This window comes from Tamandua tetradactyla, chromosome 7 (genome assembly GCF_023851605.1).
Source record: "Tamandua tetradactyla isolate mTamTet1 chromosome 7, mTamTet1.pri, whole genome shotgun sequence".
Classification (NCBI taxonomy): Eukaryota; Metazoa; Chordata; class Mammalia; order Pilosa; family Myrmecophagidae; genus Tamandua; species Tamandua tetradactyla.
Window position 1 is genome coordinate 171,856,361 of NC_135333.1, and position 23,323 is coordinate 171,879,683.

At 39.3% G+C, this 23,323-nt stretch overlaps 1 protein-coding gene across 2 annotated transcripts in view; it reads right to left on the reverse strand.

Annotated features, from left to right (window-relative positions):
• The window catches only part of GNPTAB (N-acetylglucosamine-1-phosphate transferase subunits alpha and beta), a 127,229-nt gene that overhangs the window by 8,085 nt on the left and 95,821 nt on the right, over positions 1–23,323 (reverse strand). The window contains exons 14-19 of one of the 2 annotated variants that reach the window (XM_077111788.1): positions 20,884–21,083; positions 17,844–18,063; positions 17,060–17,173; positions 6,844–6,929; positions 6,516–6,614; positions 1,242–1,409 (exon numbers count right to left, since the gene is read on the reverse strand). In XM_077111788.1, the coding sequence (XP_076967903.1) occupies positions 1,242–1,409; positions 6,516–6,614; positions 6,844–6,929; positions 17,060–17,173; positions 17,844–18,063; positions 20,884–21,083 (887 nt within the window). Of the gene's footprint in view, positions 1–1,241; positions 1,410–6,515; positions 6,615–6,843; positions 6,930–15,510; positions 15,843–17,059; positions 17,174–17,843; positions 18,064–20,883; positions 21,084–23,323 lie in introns of those variants that run through there. The other variant, XM_077111789.1, reaches the window with a different exon arrangement.

The following is a 23,323-nucleotide window of genomic DNA, read 5'->3' on the forward strand; positions in this document are numbered from 1 at the left end:
CGCTTTCTAAATTGTGGATAAAATAATCTTTTACATTTGCAATGGCAATAGGACCAAACATGAAGAAAAATTATTAAGCAGCTTTGGAATATAGTGGGATATATAGAGGGTTGGGATCAGCTACTTCACCCTGAGCAAATACACAGAACTTCTATGTCCATGTTCCTGTCTGTAACATGGTGAAAACAAAACCTTTCACTGTGAGGAGCAGAGGAAAAACACTGCTCAGCAGCGCCTGGGACAGAGCACATACTACAGAAGAGCGGGTAGCTAACCCTGACGGCAGTGATGACAACAAACAGGACTCAGCAAGCCTATGCTGCTATCACAGCTGCAACCCTGCCCTGCTGATGTCTCCACAGGCAAGAGGCGCCATGTTTCTAAGTCAATCAGACTGAAAACCTCAGTCAATTTAGGGTTATCCTCTCCATCGTATCTGGTATTTAGCAAGTTGCCAAGCTCCAACTGTGATTCCTTTGTAACAGCTTGCTCTTCTTTTCCATTCCCATAACCTTAGCTTAAAATAGAATTTAAGGCGTGTCCAGATTATTTCAACATCAAAAAATGCTACCCCCGCCTCTAGTCTTCACTTGTGTTCAGCCTTTACAACTCCAGCACATACTGGATGAGGAAAAAAGAAATGTCAGTCCGTTACTCATTACCTATAAAGGTTCTCAGTGACTAAAATTGGTACACCAACAGTTTGGTTGTCTGGTTGTCAATGGCTCCCAATTTCTCTGCAGGCGAATCTCCCATTATTTCAGTACTTGAAGTCTCCAACTGGGCAGGGCTCATCCCTAAACCCTGCTGGTCACTCTCACCAAACCTTTGCTCAATACCTATGTCTCACCTCTGACTTCAGGACTGAACTTGAGTCTACCTTCCCCAAAGCCCGTGACCACCAGCTTAGTCCATGCTGACATCTCACACCTCTCCTCCTTTACTAGCCACATGCCCCTCTGCACTGGTGCCCTCCTTCAATGAAACGCTGCTCAACAAACAGCTGAAAAAATGAATAAAGTTCCAACTAAACTGAAAAATCCCTGGTAACATATTTTTCAAATCTCATAAAATTCCAGTAAGTGTCTTTTACACATTAAGCTCAAAAAAAAAAATGCTTGCTATAGTTTTGCAAAGAACAAGTATTAATACAACAAAGGAATTTCACCACTCCAATTTTTATGTATTTATACATATATATGTACACACACACACCCCTATAATACACTGTATACACTCACCATTCCTGCAGCTCACGCATATGAAGGAAGCGGTTCCGATACTCCCTCGGCAGCTCGAACTGGGACGGCACAGGGAACATGGACTCGTAGAAGTCTCTGAGAACAGCCTTGACCGTCTGAGCATCTTTATGGTTGTGGTCAATATTGTCATTCAAGCAAACAAATTTCCTGAGATGACAGAAACTCAGAGTTACAGTTATCACAAGGATGATCCTAATGTAGCAAACTAAAGAATGTGGATTCCAAATACATTTTGAATGGACTTACGTCCCAAGTTGGGGTGTTTAGCTGCGGGAGTGTTTTGTAGAACTGTCCTTTAGATTTTCCTTACTTATGAAAAAGAAGAGAACTTGACTAGGTAATCCTGAAAATGCCTTCCAGCTATGTGAATAAATTAATGATTTCAATTTGGCATGTCCCCAATTAAGTGTTCAATGCATGTAGTTAACTCACTGGAACATTTCATTAGCAGCCAGGAAAAAAAATGACCAGTACCTAAAACTGAGTTCTACGAACTGACAGTTATATTACAGAGAATGGTCAAGTAGAGAACTGAAATACAGTTGGTGTCTTGTAGTTACAGATTTTCTGTTTCATGACTTCTACTTAATATATCTCCAACCAAACTGTTAAGACGCTAGAGTTCTTGGAAAAAGCAGATTGTTGGTATTACTTCTCTATTTGTTTTAAGTTCTCTTCAGTTCAAAAGTCATTAAACTGAGGGCCGATTAAAATGGTAGGTGTTCCACCCCTTTTGAAGTAGATTTGCCACAGTTTAAAAAAATTTTAAACTTAAAATGTGATAAAGCCTTTAGATCCAACTGCCAATTCACAGGAAACACAAGGGACAGAGGAACATGTTAAGATCTGGAATACAATCAGAGAAATCCAGAGTGTGAAATCCCACACACTATGTAAATCACACTATGATTGGGCTTCTTCCCATACACAGAAACATTATATTAAGAGAGTTAGGGGAACTCTGTTAATTGAAATGAAAAGACTTCGTTTGACACCACTTCAAACCAATAAACTTAAAATATATACATACATATATACACAAACACACTCTTATAAAAGATAATGGGGGGCAGTGTGATGGTGGCTCAGCAGGTAGAATTCTCGCCTGCCATGCCGGAGACCTGGGTTTGATTCCTGGTGCCTGCCCATGCAAAAAAAAAAAAAGATAATCGGGAGGGTGGGAAAACATGGCTCAGCGGAAGAATTATCCCCTGCCATGCCAGAAACATGGGTTCGATTCCCAGAATCGGCTCATGCAAAAAAAAAAAAAAAAAAAGATAATGGGGGAAAATATGTATACTAATCAATTAGATATTTGATTATGTTAAGGAATCATTAATTTTTAGGTGTGACAGAGGTATTATGACCTTTATTTGAGTTCTTTTAAGAGATATTCTGAAAAATTTACAGATTAAATAATAATTTCCTGAAATTTACTTTAACAATAACTTGGAGCTGATGGTAAGGAAGTGGGTATGCTCAGGTGAAATAAGGGCAATAATGAATTGATTCTTGCTGAAGGTGAGTGATAGGTATGTAATTCCATCTATTCTCTAAACTTGGGACTGCTTCAAATTAAAGGATACTAAAGAGATATGCTGACCAAATGCAACACATGAGCCTAGATTCTTACCTGGATCAAAAACAATAAAGCAACAGACAGATGGCTACAAAGTTCCTGAGGGTATGGATGCCCAGGGCAGCCTGTTGCCTTTCCCTGGGATGTGCCAGGAAACCCTGTGCTGGGGACCAGGTGTGTGGCCCAGGCTCAGGGCCTGGATGACCAATGTGGGCTGACTCCTTCCTAAGGCCTCTCGAGTAGTGATCTGCCTGCACAGTGGCTCCCCCTTTTCTCCCAAGCACACATACATTCCCAGAGTAAACATGTAAGTTTTATGGTATCTGGCCCACTCCCTACCCTGCCATATCTGTTCCCAGCAGGGAGGGGAGGTGTTTTTCATTTTGTGGACAAGAGGGGTGCACAACTGACATTTCCCTGTATTGGCAAGTTGATCAAGACTTGCTGGCCAAGAAGGACAGACTCCCACTACTGAAGCCGCCCTTACTGTCTCTTCTCTTAGTGAATAAACATTCCACCCAGAGCCTGTGTGAGTCATGCTTCGCTGGTGAGTCCAACACCTGCAAACCACGGAGTGGGTTGGGACCCTAGCACTGTGCTCCTGCTGGCAGGCACTGCCACGCACTCGCTACCCTGTGTGTGGTGAAACTGTTCTCTGAGGGTCTGCACAGTGAGCAGGGAGCCAATGGGGTGACCTGGGAAACGCACATCTGCACTATGGAGCACAGGGCATTAGGCTACCGTTGCCACAGCTCTTGTACGTATGATAACGGTCTTGTGGTATAAAGGAGAATGTCTTTGTTTCGGAAGACATATGCTAAAGCAAATAGGAGTAAAGTGTCTGAATGTCTGCAACTTATTTTCAAACGTTCAGCCAAAAATAAAATGTGTGCGTATGTGTGTGTGCACAAAGACATATGAAGCTAATGTGGCAAAATGGTAAGAGAAAAATCTAGGCTGAGGATTTATGAGATTTACTGCATTCTTTTTTCAACTTTTCTGTAGTTTCAAAATTTTCCAAAATAAAAAATTGGAAAAAATTAAAGAAAAAATGTATGTATGACAGCCCCTTCCAAAATGAAAAAGTTAGAATGGCCAAAGCCTAAACACTCCTAAAGAGTGGGAGAAAGATCAAAGGTGATGGTGGTGTTATACACAGAAGGTAGGGTTTAACAAATGAGTATGAGTGTGGAATCATTAAATTGATATTTCTTTTTGTCTCCAGTACCTCAGAGCAGCTAGAAGTAAAAACCTAAAATTGTGGAATTGCAACCCATAGCAAACTCTGAAATATGTTCTACAACGATTGTTGTGCTGTGTCTTGAAATTTATTGCATTTTTGTGTATATGTTATTTTTCACAAAAAATTAAAAAAGTGTTGACTGTGACAATAAAAAAAAAAAATTCATCCTTTCTAGCCTCCAATGTTCTGGAGGCTCTAGAAGGAAGAATCTGAGAAGATGCTATGGTAGCCCATGACAAACTCTGGGATCTGCCCTGCAACTACTTGTGGAAGACAGCTTTGAAAACTACTGCTTTTTTCTTTCTTTGCTTTGTATATATGTTATACAATAAGAAAAAGTGCATGCATGAGACGAAGGTTATGTGTAGACTCTGAACAGCTAACGCAGACACACTTAGGCGTCTGACAATCACCTCTTGTGCTCCTCTCTCCCACCTTCCTAAGAGAACTTTCATTTTTCTTAGTACTTCTCATTCCCCGAATCATTCAGGCAAACCCGTTCCTGACCTCAGAGGCAGCCCCTGCGTAGTCTAAGTAAATCTTTCCCCTACCCAGTGGCTGGCTTAGGAATGCGTACATCGGCTGGAGGAGTGGAAGAGGCCATCTGTCCACAAGTAACCTCTAGAACGGCTGCGGCCTCCTGCCACCAGCCCCAGAACACGGCTAGAGGGCCAGAGAAAACCCAAGCCTGGGTGCTGCCTCACCCTGGACTCCTCGTTATGTGGGATAAATGTCTTCTTAAGGTTTAAGCCAGTTTGAGGAGTTAGTTCAGCTCCAACTGTACAGTAAGTCCCCATAAAAGCAAAGCAAAACAAAACAAACAAGTGAGAAAGAAAAGGGTTAAATGATAAAATCTGTCAGAGACACAGGAGGTGGCTGGGCCTGACACACACTCCAGGAGAGAGCAACTCTGCATGCATCTTAGGATCCCATTCCTTTAAGTATCACCAGGGTATCTATGAATTCTCTTGCCCCAACAATTTTTCAAGCCGGGAGAGAAACATACTAGGCTACAAACTAAAAGCTGCAAATTCCCATGCGTTATTACTAAAGGTCACTAATGACTGAGTACCTCAACAGAATGGAAAGAACAAATGCAAGTATCAAAAAAAAATGCCAGCACAGAAATAAGTGGTAACAAAATTGGTTCTTGATAAATATGGATAAGAAATACACAAACAATAGGGGAAAAAAGTTAAAATAAATTGGATAGATTGAAATACTAGTGGTCAGTGTGAGGGAGGGATGAGGGGTATGGCATTTATGAGCTTTCTCTTTTTCTGGAGAGATGCAAATGTTCAAAAAGATGATCATGGTGATGAACTCAGCTGTGTGGTGATACTGTGAGTGATGGATTGTAAGCACTTCAAGAATGTATGTTTGTTTGTTGTTTATAATAATAAAAATTTAAAAAAAAGCTAAAATTATGGTTTGTTTCCAGGTTTCAGCACCAAAAAAGAGAAAACTAAAGCTGTAAGAAAATTAGACAGAATGGGACATTCCAGACAGAGGGAACAGCACGATTAAAGAGAGCTGCAAGCTAAGTAATTATTGTGCCGTATTTCCTGTTTGGCATATAGAGAGTGTTATTTTACAGGACAAAAACTACCTCATTGAAGTACTAGGAACACTAAATAAATGTTAAAGATATTTTCATTTTTGTCAAAATTCCAATTTCCCTCTCCCAAACTAAAATGGGATTAAAAAAAAATTATCAAGGTATTAAAATGTCTAGAAGATTTACATCTCTGATCATTTGCAATAAAAATCATAATTTAAATGAGGTGAAACCAAAGACTTCCAAAATCATTTGAAGGACTCAGAAATGAAAAATACTCAGTTTTATGTGCCAAGGTCTTTTCCCCCAGGAAATTGATGAAAAAACACCTATTTCCCACTAAAGTTCAAAAAGTTCAACTAGCCAAGGCAACTGTTAGGGAGCAGGCTAGAAATGTTCAAGGCTTATGTAAACCTGAAAAATTATTTATCCCCAAAGAATGGCTAGAGTTTATTGGATGAATTTCCAGTATGGAGGCATTCTTTCTTCCTTTGGAATCTAATCTAAACTTTACACTGAATTGTTAAAATAAACCTTAACCTAAACAACCGTTCTGTCAGCCATACTGTTTTAGCAACACCAGCACAGCCCCAGCTCTCTGGCCTCCCCTCCTCTCAGATGCAGTCTGCCCCTTAGCCTTCCCACAGAGCTCATGCCCCTGCCTCTCGGAACTCCGGCTCATCCTCTACGTACAGAACCCTCCCTCCACTTGCAAGCACCTACTCTCCTGGTCCAGTCCCAGCTCAAACATTATCTTCGCGGTCAGGTCTTTCACCTACTCCAAACAGAAATAAATCATGCCCCGCTCTCTGCTGAGACAGCCCTTCATTCATGTTTATTTTCATAATTAAACATAATTAAAAAAATCAGTACCTTGGATTTTTTCTTATATCATCCAACTGCCCAACTACATGAGAAACATTGGTACGAATCATTTTAAAAGCAATTTCTTCTTCTCCCATGATTTCAAACCTAATTACCAAAACAGATTTAAAGAGTTTAAATATGTATATGGATATGTAAAACAAACTTCAACGGACTCCGTGTCCACAGAACTACTTAAACTTTCAATGTTACTAAAGAAAATATCTCATATAATTTTTTAAAGAATGCTTAACAGATAAAATGTAAAATTATGAAAATGCCAGAAACTAGTAATTATTCCTAAATTGAATGTAAAGAAAATGTAAACACCACTTACCTGTATTTGTTTTTATCCTTATATGCCTTGTGGATTTTATCAGTTATTGGCTTACAGTTGGTAACCAGATTTTTAGTAACTGGTGGCTGTGGGAAAATGCAAGGGAGTCAGATGTTATATCAAGGCTAAGAGTAGGGAGAGGTGAGTGAAGCACTTACCTCCACTGCACAAGGTAAGGGGGTATAAAAGAAACTCAGTAATCACCTTGGGGTGAAACTAGTGGTGTTCAAATAACTTTTAAATGTAACTCCTATATCGTCCCAAGGAAAGCCAAGACCAAAGAGGTCTTGGTTAAGAAGAGAGGTTAAGCCTTTTAAGACTCATGAGAGCCCACAGCCAGAGACCTCTGGAGATGAAGAAGGAAAATGTCCCCAGGAGAGCTCCATGAAACAAGAAACATAGCAGAGGTCATCATGTTCGCCATGTGCCTTTCCAGTTAAGAGAGAAAACCTGACGGAGTCAAGGTAACCTCTTGTTGGAGCTTTAGACTGGACAGTTCTATAGACTTGCTTTAACTGGGACATTTTCATAGCCTTAGGACTATAAACTTGTAACTTAGTAAATTCCCCCTTTTAAAAAGCAAAAATAAAGAAGAGACGTTGACAGCACAGGATTTAGGGGCCCAGCACCCTTCCCCCTTTCTTCTCCACGGTCCTAGCCACACTCTGGGGTTGTCCACGAGGAAGACACCGGGATAGACAAGTCAGGGAGGCCTGGGGTTCACGAAATCCTGCCTTCCCCTTCATGTCCGTATGCCCAGATCCCTGGTAACGGACAGAAATGTTAATCTTACTGACAAATACCTAGATTTTTTTTTTCATTGAAAGCCAAATCATCCACCTCTTGAAGATTTAGGGTTGACTATATTAGCTTTCTTATATTACTCGGTTCACTCCACATCTGGGGAAAATAGAAGTGTTACCAGTGTTTAACCAGTGTTTAAAAAGTCTTATAACTGAGAATGTTCTGCAGCCTATGTAATCTAACCTCTAATTTTTTCAAAACTTTGATTCTATCAAATATACCTTTGTAATCATTAAGAAGATTCTTGTAGAAGATGGAGGCTTAGTAAGACGCGCGGATCTTAGTTCCTCCTCCAGAACACCTACTAGGGGAGTAGAAATGATAGAGAACAGCTCCCGGAGCCACGACAGAGATCAAAAAGACAGTGTACCCCATCCTGGAACGGCTGACTGGCTGGGAAAACCTGCTCCGGTGAGGTCGCCGAGGGGCGTGGGCTTTCCCGGGCCGGGGTGGCAAGTGGCCGGAGTCCCTCCCTTCCTCCTTCCTGGGCCAGATGGGAGAATTGGGCAGGCGATCCCCTCAAGTCGCGGCGGCTGGCGCCCCCCATACGCGCAGCCCCCCGGACCAACTGGGAGATTTGGATCGGAGATCCCCAGGCCGCGGAGAATGGTGACCGGGGTCTCTTCCAAACACGTGACTCCCCGGTCTGGCTGGGAACAGTGCACTCTCCCGGGCCGCGGAGGCTAGTGCCCTCTGCCACACTTGGCGCCCCGGGCTGATTAGGAGATTCGGACGGGCGCTCTCCTGGACTGCGACGGCCAGCGACCCTCCCCACGTTCGGACCCCAGGGCCGGCTGGCACTCTTCCAAGCCATTTCGGCTGGCGAACCTCCCCCACGGCGAGAGTTTTCCAAAGTTAAAGGACCCACAGCACCTGTTACTGGTGGGACCCGCAGAAAAACGTGTGCCACGAGTGCCATCTACTGGGCAGGATAAGAAAAATAGAACCCAGAAATTTCACAGAAAAATCTTTCAACCTGTTGGGTCCAACACCCAGGGAAATTAGACTAAATGCCCAGACGCCAGCAGAAGATAACGAATCATGCTCAGAAAATTGAAAATATGGCCCAGTCAAAGGAACAAACCAATAGTTCAAATGAGATATAGGAGCTGAAATAACTAATGCTGAATATACGAACAGAAATGGAAAACCTCTTCAAAAACGAAATCGATAAATTGAGGGAGGACATGAAGAAGACATGGGCTAATCAAAAAAACAGAAATGGAAAACCTCTTCAAAAACGAAATCGATAAATTGAGGGAGGACATGAAGAAGACATGGGCTAATCAAAAAGAAGAAATAGAAAAACTGAAAAAACAAATCACAGAGCTTATGGAAGTGAAGGATAAAGTAGAAAAGATGGAAAAAACAATTGATACCCACAATGATAGATTTAAAGAGACAGAAGATAGAATTAGTGATTTGGAGGATGGAACATCTGAATTCCAAAAAGAAACAGAAACTATAGGGAAAAGAATGGAAAAATTTGAACAGGGGATCAGGGAACTGAAGGACAATATGAACTGCACAAAAATACGTGTTGTGGGTGTCCCAGAAGGAGAAGAGAAGGGAAAAGGAGGAGAAAAACTAATGGAAGAAATTATCACGGAAAATTTCCCAACTCTTATGAAAGACCTAAAATTACAGATCCAAGAAGTGCAGAGCACCCCAAAGAGATTAGACCCAAACAGGCGTTCTCAAAGACACTTACTAGTTAGAATGTCAGAGGTCAAAGAGAAAGAGAGGATCTTGAAAGCAGCAAGAGAAAAACAATCCATCACATACAAGGGAAACCCAATAAGACTATGTAGATTTCTCAGCAGAAACCATGGAAGCTAGAAGACAGTGGGATGATATATTTAAATTACTAAAAGAGAAAAACTGCCAACCAAGACTCCTATATCCAGCAAAATTGTCCTTCAAAAATGAGGGAGAAATTAAAACATTCTCAGACAAAAAGTCACTGAGAGAATTTGTGACCAAGAGACCAGCTCTGCAAGAAATACTAAAGGGAGCACTAGAGTCAGATACGAAAAGACAGAAGAAAGAGGTATGGAGAAGAGTGTAGAAAGAAGGAAAGTCAGATATGATATATATAATACAAAAGGCAAAATGGTAGAGGAAAATATTATCCAAACAGTAATAACACTAAATGTTAATGGACTGAATTCCCCAATCAAAAGACATAGACTGGCAGAATGGATTAAAAAACAGGATCCTTCTATATGCTGTCTACAGGAAACACATCTTAGACCCAAAGATAAACATAGGTTGAAAGTAAAAGATTGGGAAAAGATATTTCATGCAAATAACAACCAGAAAATAGCAGGAGTGGCTATACTAATATCCAACAAATTATACTTCAAATGTAAAACAGTTAAAAGAGACAAAGAAGGACACTATCTACTAATAAAAGGAACAATTAAACAAGAAGACATAACAATCATAAATATTTACGCACCGAACCAGAATGCCGCAAAATACGTGAGGAATACACTGAAAACACTGAAAAGGGAAATAGACTCATATACCATAATAGTTGGAGACTTCAATTCACCACTCTCATCAATGGACAGAACATCTAGACAGAGGATCAATAAAGAAATAAAGAATCTGAATATTACTATAAATGAGCTAGACTTAACAAACATTTATAGGACATTACATCACACAACAGCAGGATACACCTTTTTCTCAAGTGCTCATGGATCATTCTCAAAGATAGACCATAGGTCACAAAGCAAGTCTTAACAGATTTAAAAAGATTGAAATCATACACAACACTTTCTCGGATCATAAAGGAATGAAGTTGGAAATCAATAATAGGCGGAGTGTCAGAAAATTCACAAATACGTGAAGGCTCAACAACACACTCTTAAACAACAAGTGGGTGAAAGAAGAAATTGCAAGAGAAATTAGTAAATACCTCGAGGTGAATGAAAATGAAGACACAACATATCAAAACTTATGGGACGCAGCAAAGGCGGTGCTAAGAGGGAAATTTATTGCCCTAAATGCCTATATCACAAAAGAAGAAAAGGCAAAAATGCAGGAATTAACTGTCCACTTGAGAAAGAACAGCAAACTAATCCCAAAGCAAGCAAAAGGAAAGAAATAACAAAGATTAGAGCAGAAATAAATGAAATTGAAAACATGAAAACAATAGAGAAAATCAATAAGACCAGAAGTTGGTTCTATGAGAAAATCAATAAGATTGATGGGCCCTTAGCAAGATTGACAAAAAGAAGAAGAGAGAGGATGCAAATAAATAAGATCAGAAATGGAAGAGGAGACATAACTACTGACCTCACAGAAATAAAGGAGGTAATAACAGGATACTATGAACAACTTTACGCTAATAAATACAACAATTTAGATGAAATGGACGGGTTCCTGGAAAGACATGAACAACCAACTTTGACTCAAGAAGAAATAGATGACCTCAACAAACCAATCACAAGTAAAGAAACTGAATTAGTCATTCAAAAGCTACCTAAAAAGAAAAGTCCAGGACCAGACGGCTTCACATGTGAATTCTATCAAACATTCCAGAAAGAATTAGTACCAACTCTCCTCAAACTCTTCAAAAAAATCAAAGTGGAGGGAAAACTACCTAATTCATTTTATGAAGCCAACATCACCCTCATACCAAAACCAGGCAAAGATATTACAAAAAAAGAAAACTACAGACCAATCTCTCTAATGAATATAGATGCAAAAATCCTCAATAAAATTCTAGGAAATCGTATCCAACAACACATTAAAAGAATTATACATCATGACCAAGTAGGATTCATCCCAGGTATGCAAGGATGGTTCAACATAAGAAAATCAATTAATGTAATACACCATATCAACAAATCAAAGCAGAAAAATCACATGATCATCTCAATTGATGCAGAGAAGGCATTTGACAAGATTCAACATCCTTTCCTGTTGAAAACACTTCAAAAGATAGGAATACAAGGGAACTTCCTTAAAATGATAGAGGGAATATATGAAAAACACACAGCTAATATCATCCTCAATGGGGAAAAATTGAAAACTTTCCCCCTAAGATCAGGAACAAGGCAAGGATGTCCATTATCACCACTATTATTCAACATTGTGTTGGAGGTTCTAGCCAGAGCAATTAGACAAGAAAAAGAAATACAAGGCATCAAAATTGGAAAGGAAGAAGTAAAACTATCACTGTTTGCAGATGATATGATACTATACGTCAAAAACCCAGAAAAATCCACAGCAAAACTACTAGAGCTAATAAATGAGTACAGCAAAGTAGCAGGCTACAAGATCAACATTCAAAAATCTGTAGCATTTCTATACACTAGTAATGAACAAGCTGAGGGGGAAATCAAGAAACGAATCCCATTTACAATTGCAACTAAAAGAATAAAATACCTAGGAATAAACTTAACTAAAGAGACAAAAAACCTATACAAAGAACACTACAAAAAACTGCTAAAAGAAATCACAGAAGACCTAAATAGATGGAAGGGCATACCGTGTTCATGGATTGGAAGACTAAGTATAGTTAAGATGTCAATCCTACCTAAATTGATTTACAGATTCAATGCAATACCAATCAAAATCCCAACAACTTATTTTTCAGAAATAGAAAAACCAATAAGCAAATTTATCTGGAAGGGCAGGGTGCCCCGAATTGCTAAAAACATCTTGAGGAAAAAAAACGAAACTGGAGTTCTCACGCTGCCTGACTTTAAGGCATATTATGAAGCCACAGTGGTCAAAACAGCATGGTATTGGCATAAAGATAGATATATCGACCAATGGAATCGAATAGAGTGCTCAGATATAGACCCTCTCATCTATGGACATTTGATCTTTGATAAGGCAGTCAAGCCAACTCACCTGGGACAGAACAGTCTCTTCAATAAATGGTGCCTAGAGAACTGGATATCCATATGCAAAAGAATGAAAGAAGACCCGTATCTCACACCCTATACAAAAGTTAACCCAAAATAGATCAAAGATCTAAACATTAGGTCTAAGACCATAAAACAGTTAGAGGAAAATGTAGGGAGATATCTTATGAAACTTACAATTGGAGGCGGTTTTATGGACCTTAAACCTAAAGCAAGAGCACTGAAGAAGGAAATAAATAAATGGGAGCTCCTCAAAATTAAACACTTTTGTGCATCAAAGAACTTCATCAAGAAAGTAGAAAGACAGCCTACACAATGGGAGACAATATTTGGAAATGACATATCAGATAAAGGTCTAGTATCCAGAATTTATAAAGAGACTGTACAACTCAACAACAAAAAGACAGCCAACCCAATTACAAAATGGGAAAAAGACTTTAACAGACACCTCTCAGAAGAGGAAATACAAATGGCCAAAAGGCACATGAAGAGATGCTCAAAGTCCCTGGCCATTAGAGAAATGCAAATCAAAACCACAATGAGATATCATCTCACACCCACCAGAATGGCCATTATCAACAAAACAGAAAATGACAAGTGCTGGAGAGGATGTGGAGAAAGAGGCACACTTATCCACTGTTGGTGGGAATGTCAAAGGGTGCAACCACTGTGGAAGGCAGTTTGGCGGTTCCTCAAAAAGCTGAATATAGAATTGCCATACGACCCAGCAATACCATTGCTGGGTATCTACTCAAAGGACTTAAGGGCAAAGACACAAACGGACATTTGCACACCAATGTTTATAGCAGCGTTAGTTACAATTGCAAAGAGATGGAAACAGCCAAAATGTCCATCAACAGACGAGTGGCTAAACAAACTGTGGTATATACATATGATGGAATATTATGCAGCTTTAAGACAGAATACTTATGAAGCATGTAATAACATGGATGGACCTAGAGAACATTATGCTGAGTGAGTCTAGCTAAAAACTAAAGGACAAATACTGTATGGTCTCACTGATGTGAACCGACATTCGAGAATAAACTTGGAATATGTCATTGGTAACAGAGTCCAGCAGGAGTTAGAAACAGGGTAAGATAATGGGTAATTGGAGCTGAAGGGATACAGACTGTGCAACAGGACTAGATACAAAAACTCAAAAATGGACAGCACAATAATACCTAATTGTAAAGTAATCATGTTAAAACACTGAATGAAGCTGCATCTGAGCTATAAAAAAAAAATGCTGAATGGAGCTGCATATGAGAATGATAGAGGAAGGAGGGCTGGGGACATAAATGAAATCAGAAAGAAAGATAGATGGTAAAGATTGAGATGGTATAATCTAGGAATGCCTAGAGTGTATAATAATAGTGAAATGTACAATGTACAAATTTTAAAAATGTTTTTGCATGAGGAAGAACAAAGGAACGTTATTGCAGGGTGCTGAAAATAGATGATAATTAATACTTCAAAATGTCACCTTATGTGTGAGACTAAAGCAAAAAATGTTTATTTGTTACAAAATTTATATTTTGACTAGAGCATTTCCTAATATAACTCATGTAGATAGTTTGATTGAATGTCATAAGTACTTGGAATCTCAGGTAGGACATGTTTGTTGGTTTGTCCAGAGTGATGCCCCAATGAATCCCAGAGTGATTTGATCAGTGTCTGGAAAAGTATTTGCAAGCCCCCTTTGGGGAATGGTGAGAGTGGGGAGAAATTCAACTTCTCCAAGTCGAATTCTTGATATTCTCACAAGCAGTGTGGACAACCAAAGCTATAGGCTGAGCCCCCAGTCTTGGGGTTTTCATATGAAACTTAACCCCACAAAGGATAGGTCAAGTCTACTTAAATTTAGGCCTAAGAGTCATCCCCAAGAGAACCTCTTTTGTTGCTCAGATGTGGCCTTTCTCTCTCCAGCCAACATGACAAGCAGTCTCACCACCCTTCCCCTCTCTGCGTGGGACATTACTCCCAGGGGTGTGGATGTTCCTGGCAACGTGGGACAGAGATCCTGGAATGAGCTGAGACTCAGCAGCAAGGGACTGAGAAAAACCCTAGAATGAGCTGAGAATTAACATCAAGGGATTGACAGAACCTTCTCGACCAAAGGGGGAAGAGTGAAATGAGACTAAGTGTCAATGGCTGAGAGATTCCAAACAGAGTCGAGAGGTTATCCTGGAGGTTATTCTTACGCATTAAGTAGATATCACCTTGTTGTTCAAGATGTAGTGGAAAGGGGTATGGTATGTATAATCTTTTTTTTCTCTATTATCGTTTTCTTTTTCTGTTGTCTTTTAATTTCTTTTTCTAAATCGATGCAAATGTTCTAAGAAATGATGAATATGCAAATATGTGATGATATTAAGAATTGCTGATTGTATATGTAGAATGGAACGATATCTTAATGTTTTGTTTGCTAATTTTTTTAATTAATAAAAAAAGTTAAAAAAAAGATGTAGTGGAGAGGCTGGAGGGAACTGCCTGAAAATGTAGAGCTGTGTTCCAGTAGCCATGTTTCTTGATGATGATTGAACAATGATATAGCTTTCACAATGAGACTCTGAATGTGAAAACCTTGTATCTGATGCTCCTTTTAGCTACTATATCAACAGAAGAGTAGAACATATGAAATAAAAATAAATAAAAGGGGGAACAAATGTTAAAATAAATTTAGTTTGAAATGCTAGTGGTAAATGAAAGCGAGGGGTAAGGGGTATGGTATGCATAATCTTTTTTTTTTCTGTTATCGTTTTATTTCTTTTTCTGTTGTCTTTTTATTTCTTTTTCTAAATCGATGCAAATGTTCTAAGAAATGATGAATATGCAACTATGTGATGACATTAAGAATTACTGATTGTATATGTAGAATGGAATGATATCTTAATGTTTTGTTTGTTAATTTTTTTTAATTAATAAAAAAAGTTAAAAAAAAACACAAAGGCCATTAAAGACAAATGTAGACCCTGAAAAAAAAAAAAGAAGATTCTTGTAAACAACTACCAACATATATATAGTACTTTAAAATTTAGAAAATATTTTTCACAAACCTATAGAGTGAACTTGGCTGACACGGAACCGTACTCGTCTGTTTATCTCGACTTTACAGATTCTACAGTTTGAAGTTTCAGAATGTTTATAGGATGGATTTTTTTTTTTATATGCTGTATGGCAGGGATCACATTTCATTCTTTCTCCATGTAAGTATTCCTTTACTGCAGCACCATTTGCTGAATTTTTTTTTGTTTCTTTACTTGTTTGTTTGGGAGGTGCATGGTCCAGGAATTGAACCCAGGTCTCCTGCATGGTGGTGAGAATAGCACCATTGAGGTACCCTTGCATCACCTGAGAATGGACTTCTAAGTGGTACCTATCTGTTAGTTTACCCCCAAGCCAGGTGCTAAACTAACCAACATCTGTGATCAGCAATACCTATCCTATGTAAAGCTGCTTCTATCCCTGTGACAAGCTGCTGTCCGTAGTCTCCTCACAAGGGAGCCTGCACTGGGCTCTCTGAGGTCAGGGCCTGTGTCTTGTTTGCACGTGTGAAGGCAGTCTTCACATTTCACACAACAGAACATTTTCTTCAAAACCGGATACTTATCTTATTATTCTTCTCTACATTTATTTTCAAGTGTCCTATCAGTCAATTATAAATTGCTTATATAAAGCTTGAATATTTGTTAGATGGTAAATTTTAAAACCTTATTTTATTCTGGTTATGAAAGTGTTATTGACTGCAGGAAATACAGCATATATCACTAGTATAAAAAAGGAAATTAAATACCACTTGTGATTTAACCTGTCATCATTTCTATAATCTGTGTGTGTGTGAAAAAGGAGGTTTGGGAGTTTATAAACAGTACGGTTTGGTATGAAAAATGATACCACATTCCATGTTTCCTCCCACCTAATTTTATTTTGTAAGCTGTTTTCTATTTACCAATAAAAATTGACTGTGAACATTACACTAATGGCTATATTGTACCTTCACGCCATTGTTTTTAAGACGCATGCTTTTTCACATCTGCACCTGTCTGACATGGGATGCCTCTTTCAATGACAGACTCCCAATCACTTTAGTCAGGTGGCATCCCCGTGCAGCTGTGTCAGATCATCCACTGACCCCTGGTAAGACCAAAACAGGACTGGCAGCACAGGTATCCCACCAGATGACTGCTTCCTTGGTTAATGTTTAACCCAGGGCTGTATTCCCAGGTCACTCACTAAGAATGTTCCAGAGCTTCTTTCAGTCATCCTTAGTAGACAGGGTATCTGCTTATGTAATATAAGCAGCTACTTCGAATATTAGCTCAAACATCCATGAAGGTGGGGGGGTGGTATTCCAAAGCAAAAAGATAAGTGATTCTGGATTTTCTGTGCTACTCCTCTCCACCCCCAAGGTACATAAATATGGAACTTGCCTGTAATTTCTGAAGTGTTATAAAGAAATGATATCAATGGCATCCGATAAGAATACACTTTTGTTGTACTCACAAGTCACGCCCGCTACTTACCAGGTTGGGATCATAGTATACTTCCTGAGTTGGTGGGATGCTGTTTAGCCGAGTGATATTAGCAGGAAGCATTTTTGAGCAATTTATTAACATGTGCTCCAGACCCGTCAAATCCTAACAAAGCAAAATAAAAGGATAAGCCTGTTATTTGCACTATAAGCAGTGATTATGATTTTGGTTTTTTTTTTTTTCTTTTTTTTTGCGATTGTGGCTTTAAAAATAAAGAAAATATGTAAAAGTCTCCAGAAAATATTTTAAATGCTATATTTGACTCTCTTTGTGATTCTTAAGATAAACATTAAGAACCCTAAAAAACAGCATAATGAGACAGTACAAATATAAATATTTCTTCCTTGTCTCAAGCAGTACATTTGCACCAGGCAGTCCAGGGCTCACTGGATGCCTCCCCCTGAGTGAGTGCCCTACTGGGACTAGAGGACATGCACGAGGAGCAGACCCTGCAGCCCGGCTGTGCTCTCTAGTCATCCAGAACAGGACAGCCCTGAACGCAGTACCTTCTGCAAGGACCTCGAGCGCAAGCACAGTTTGGCTCTTCTACGGATAATACACTATCAATTCCTACTGAACCAGCCTAAAAAAAAAATCTCATTATATACTGACTTCAAATTTGGCCTAAATTCTGGAACTAAAAACAAACTAGTTGGGAATATCCTCATTAAATAGTAAAAATTACTTACAAACCATAGGAGAAAATGAGAAATTAAAAAAGTTGAAATTTTCATTTAAAATGTCCTTAAAGTTTAGAAAAATATATACAGAATACCTGCAAACTTAAAGGCAAGTCATGAATTCTGGTAGCCAGTGTTCGGATTTCTCTGTCAGACAAGACACCAGATTGATCTGTATCAACTTCATCAAAAACTTGAGATATATTCAGTGGCTGAACTGCACTCATGAGATAATAAAAATAAGAGAAGGCAAATTGCATATCCTCAGAATGGCGTACTTTATGAAATGATGTCTTATCAAATTCTTCAGGGAACCTGTCCAAATAGAATATATAAACAGCTATGCATAATCAAAATTTAAATGGTACCTAATGTTTATGGAAACAAAATTTTTACTATCACATTTACTTAGATGAAACATTTATCATATTAGTCATCAGGTATTAGAGCCATAAATTTTGCATAGCAAAGATGCTAATTTTTTTTTTCTTTTTTTTTTCTTAATTAAAAAAAGAATTAACAAAACAATTAGAAATCATTCCAATCTACATGTACAATCAGTAATTCTTAATAACATCACATAGTTGCATATTCATCATTTCTTAGTACATTTGCATCGATTTAGAAAAAGAAATAAAAGACAACAGAATAAGAATTAAAACAATAATAGAAAGAAAAAAAACAAAAAAAACAAAAACAAAAAACCTATACCTCACATGCAGCTTCATTCAGTGTTTTAACATAATTGCATTACAATTGGGTAGTATTGTGCTGTCCATTTCTGAGTTTTTATATCCAGTCCCGTTGTACAGTCTGTATCCCTTCATCTCCAATTATCCCTTCTCTCTTTTTTTTTTTTTTTAATTAACGGAAAAAAAGAAATTAACCCAACATTTAGAGATCATACCATTCTACACATGCAATCATTAATTCTTAACATCATCACATAGATGCATGATCATCCTTTCTTAGTACATTTGCACTGGTTTAGAAGAACTAGCAACATAACCGAAAAAGATATAGAATGTTAATATAGAGAAAAAAAATAAAAGTAATAATAGTAAAATCAAAACAAAACAACACAAAACAAAACAAAAACCTATAGCTCAGATGCAGCTACAAAGATGCTAATTTTAAGCAATATCACAGCAAGCAACTCAAACAAAATCAAGACTTACATATCTTCCCCTTGGGGGAATGACAAGAAAGGGGAAAAATTCAACTTCCCCATAGGGAGAATTCCTGATATTCTCACAAGCAGTGGGGATAACCAAAGCAACAGGCTGAGCCCTCAATCTTGGGGTTTATTCATATGAAACTTAATCCCACAAAGGATAGGCTAAGTCTACTTAAAATTAGGCCTTATCAGTGCTCATTTGGAGCAAGTCATGGATGCTTCGAGTATAACGCAATGCCACCAGAACACACTTTTCTTCCAGAACACTGTGCCTTAGAAATACTTTAGAATCTGAACTTTTTAAGACAGACTTAATAATATGGAATATTTTCTAGATAACACTTTTATTAGGTTGAACTGAAAGGGGTTTTTGTAATTTTTTTTGGCCAGAAGATTTTTAAAACATAGTTACTTTGGACTAGGGGTGCATTCTTACAAAATAAACAGTTTTTTAAATTGTTTAAACACAGATATTTGAAATAGCTATTTTAGTGTCAATTGCTTTTTATTTTTTTATTTCATCAAGGTAATTGTAGGTGATCCACCTTTAAAGTTTTAAAATTTATTATTTTTGTCACTAATCTTGGAAATGGTTTGTCCTCAAGATATAGTACTTTCCTTAGGAATGGAAAAGCAGCATTAAAAGATGCCTGGTATGCCCTGTACAAGAAAAGGCATTATTGGAGGTAGAAAATTTATAGAGAAGCTCAAATTAAATTTTTTGTAATACTTATTAGGAACAGAAACTGCTCTAGTATTAAAAAATGGCTTTTTTTTAATTAAAAAAAAAAATTAGGCATAAGAGTCACCCCCAGAGAACCTCTTTTGTTGCTCATATGTGGCCTGTCTCTCTCAGCCAGCATGACAAACAAACTCACTGCCTTTCCCCTCTCCACATGGAACATGACTCCCAGTGGTGTGGACCTTCCTGGCAATGTGGGACAAAAATCCTAGAATGAGCTAGGACTCAGCATCAAGGGACTGAAAAAACCTTCAAGATCAAAAGGGAGAAGAGAGAAATGAAACAAAATTAAGTGTCGGTGGCTGAAAGATTTCAAACAGTCGAGAGGTCATCCTGGAGGTATTCTTACATATTATATAGATATCACCTTTTTAGTTAAGGTGTATTGGAGAGGTTGGAGGGAAGTGCCTGAAAATGGAGAGCTGTGTTCCAGTAGCCATGTTTCTTGAAGATGATTATATAATGATATGGCTTTCGCAATGTGACTGTGTGATTGTGAAAACTTCTGTGTCTGATGCTCCTTTTATCTACGGTATGGACAGATGAGTAAAACATATGGATTAAAAATAAATAAATACTAGCAGGACAAATGTTAAAATAAATTTAGTAGATTGAAATGCTAGTGATCAATGAAAGGGTATGAAAGGGTAAGGGGTATGATATGTATGAATTTTTTTTTGTTTTCTTTTTCTGAATTGATACAAATATTCTAAGAAATGATCATGATGAATATACAACTATGTGATAAAAAAAGAATGTTTATATTGTATGCTGATTAGTTTTATTAATAAATTTTTTAAATAAATAAATAAACAATAGTATGACAAATGTTAAAATAAATTTAGTAAACTGAAATGCTAGAGATCAATGAAAGGGAGTGGTAAGGGGTATAGAAAAAAAATTGGGGAAACAAAGGCTAAAATATATTGGGTAGATGGAAATACTAACAGTCAATGAGAGGGAGGGGCAAGGGGTATGGTATGTAAGAGTTTTCTTTTATCTTTTTATTTCCTTTTCTGAATTGATGCAAATGTTCTAAAAAATGATCATGGTGAGGAATATAAAACTATGTGATGATATTGTGATTCCACCAAGAATGGAATGATCATATGGTAAGAATGTTCGTGTTTGTATGCTGTTATATTTAAAAAATTTAAAAATTAAAAAAAGAAAAGAAAAAGGAGTCAACAAATCAGGAAAAAAAAAAAAGACTTACATATCTTGCAGTTCTTGCATGACAATTCGGTCAATCATGTGAGGCATGTGTGCAGGGACTTTCCTGGACGTGAATCCAAACTTGCTATTTAGAATTTTATTTACATATCGCAGGGAATCTGCAAATGTGTCTTTTAGTTGTCTCCCAGTATGTTTGCTGTTGGTAAAGTATGCCAACTGTGTCTTCAATGACTCTTCTTCCTGAAAAGAGAACTCCATTCAGTAGTCAGCATTACAATTAGTGATACACTTTCCTGAGAGGTAAAGGTACCATTTTGTAAAATACGACAGTTAATTAGTTACTAACTGTCCAGGAGGGGAGAATGAGATGAGCACTGACAGGTAATATGCCGGCCCCTAAGAGCTGGACTAGATCTCAGGAGACAAGGCTACAGACCGCAACTCCATACCAACAATATCGGCTTGAGGACGGTTTTCCGAGGAGATTTGTTCCAAGGGTTTTCAACAACTGGCCACTGATCATGAGATTTCACAGCCAATTCAAAGCAACATTTAAAAATTTTATTTACAAGTAAAAAATGTGATGGAAGTTTTAATAATATCAAGCTTATTCTATCAGTGACATCAAAGCAGTAGGTACTTGCGCTTTGAACACAAGGACTTTAAAAAAATTGATTTCATCACATTATTGTAAAATGTAAAGAAGAAGTCAAAACCTGTAAAACGCAAAACTAAATGGGTAAAGAAAGAATGGCAAGAAATAGGACCATATTATACAGAAGAAGAAATCTTCTGTGTGAAAATATTTTTGCTTCCGAAACTGGCAAAAATCGTCAGAGACTGTTATTAACCAGTGTTGGCTAGCCCATGGAGAAACAGCACTCTTACATTAAAGTTTGTAGAAGTATGAACTGTGCGCCACTTTAGAAGGACGTTTGAATTTTATATGCACCAGACCCTTTAATCAAGTAATTCTACCTAAAACTTATGCAATTATAAGACACTATTTGCAATCACAAAAATAAGAAGGCAGCTGTTAAAAAGAACAAATGCCCTGATACTGGTTTGCCCACATACCTAGAAAGGCCAAAGGCAATTGCAGTGTAACGTATGTATAGTGTGACTTCACTTCTGCAAGACAGAAACTATGGAGCTTACACGTTTGCACACCTATGCACAGATGCGGGAAGGGCACTCATCAAACTTGAGTGATTACCTCAAAGAGGGAGAGAGCAGAAGGTGGGGTGGCGGGGAGGGTCTTCCCCCTTTTGATGATATATTTCTGCATTGTTTGCAATTTTTACTACTAGCCTAGAGTGCTTCAGTAATAATTTAGGGGGGTGGAAAAAAAGAAAGGAGGAAAACTTGAGGAAACTCAACAATGAAAAAGTCTCATGTGTCAAGTGCAAGATGCCAAGGACCCTGAGAGCAACAAGCACAGTCCCTGTTCCAGTCTTTTCTCCCAGCCTAACGACACTCCCAGCGGTGCTGCTTCACCACCCAGCCTAGACCCCCTGACTTTTCCTGACCGCCAGCTCCCAGGCACATCTTCATGGATGTCTTCCTCAATATCTCTAGGGAGTTAAGGGATTCTTCCTCTGGATTCTTTGTCCACACCTTAACAAAGTCACTTATTACATTGCTACATTTATTGCCCACAAATCTGTTTTTCAAATGGTCTCTAACTCTCCAAGGGCAGCAGCTGTGTTCTAATCAGTCTGCAGTCCCCAACAGTTAGCACCGTGAAGGCACCAGGGAGAATGCCCAGGTGGGCCCCGGCCCAGCGGAGGCTGCGACCCAGGGGAACATGGCCCAGGGGAACAGCCTCCCGGCCTAGGGAAACAAGCCTCTCGGAGCAGGGGAGCGTGGCCCGGGGAAACAGTGTCTCAGCCCAGGGGACAGCCTCTCAGCCCAGGGGAACAGCCTCTCGGCCCAGAGGAACAGCCTCCCGGCCCAGGGGAACAGCCTTCCAGACCAGGGGAACGTGGCCCGGGGAAACAGTCTCTCAGACCAGGGGACAGCCTCTCGGCCCAGGGGAACAGCCTCCCGGCCCAGGGGACAGCCTCCCGGCCCAGGGGAACAGCCTCCCGGCCCAGGGGAACAGCCTCCCGGCCCAGGGGACAGCCTCCCGGCCCAGGGGAACAGCCTTCCAGACCAGGGGAACGTGGCCCGGGGAAACAGTCTCTCAGACGAGGGGACAGCCTCTCGGCCCAGGGGAACAGCCTCCTGGCCCAGGGGACAGCCTCCCGGCCCAGGGGACAGCCTCCCGGCCCAGGGGGACAGCCTCCCGGCCCAGGGGACAGCCTCCCGGCCCAGGGGAACAGCCTCCCGGCCCAGGGGAACAGCCTCTCGGCCCAGGGGACAGCCTCCCGGCCCAGGGGACAGCCTCCCGGCCCAGGGGAACAGCCTCTCGGCCCAGGGAACAGCCTTCCAGACCAGGGGAACAGCCTCCCGGCCCAGGGGAACAGCCTCCCGGCCCA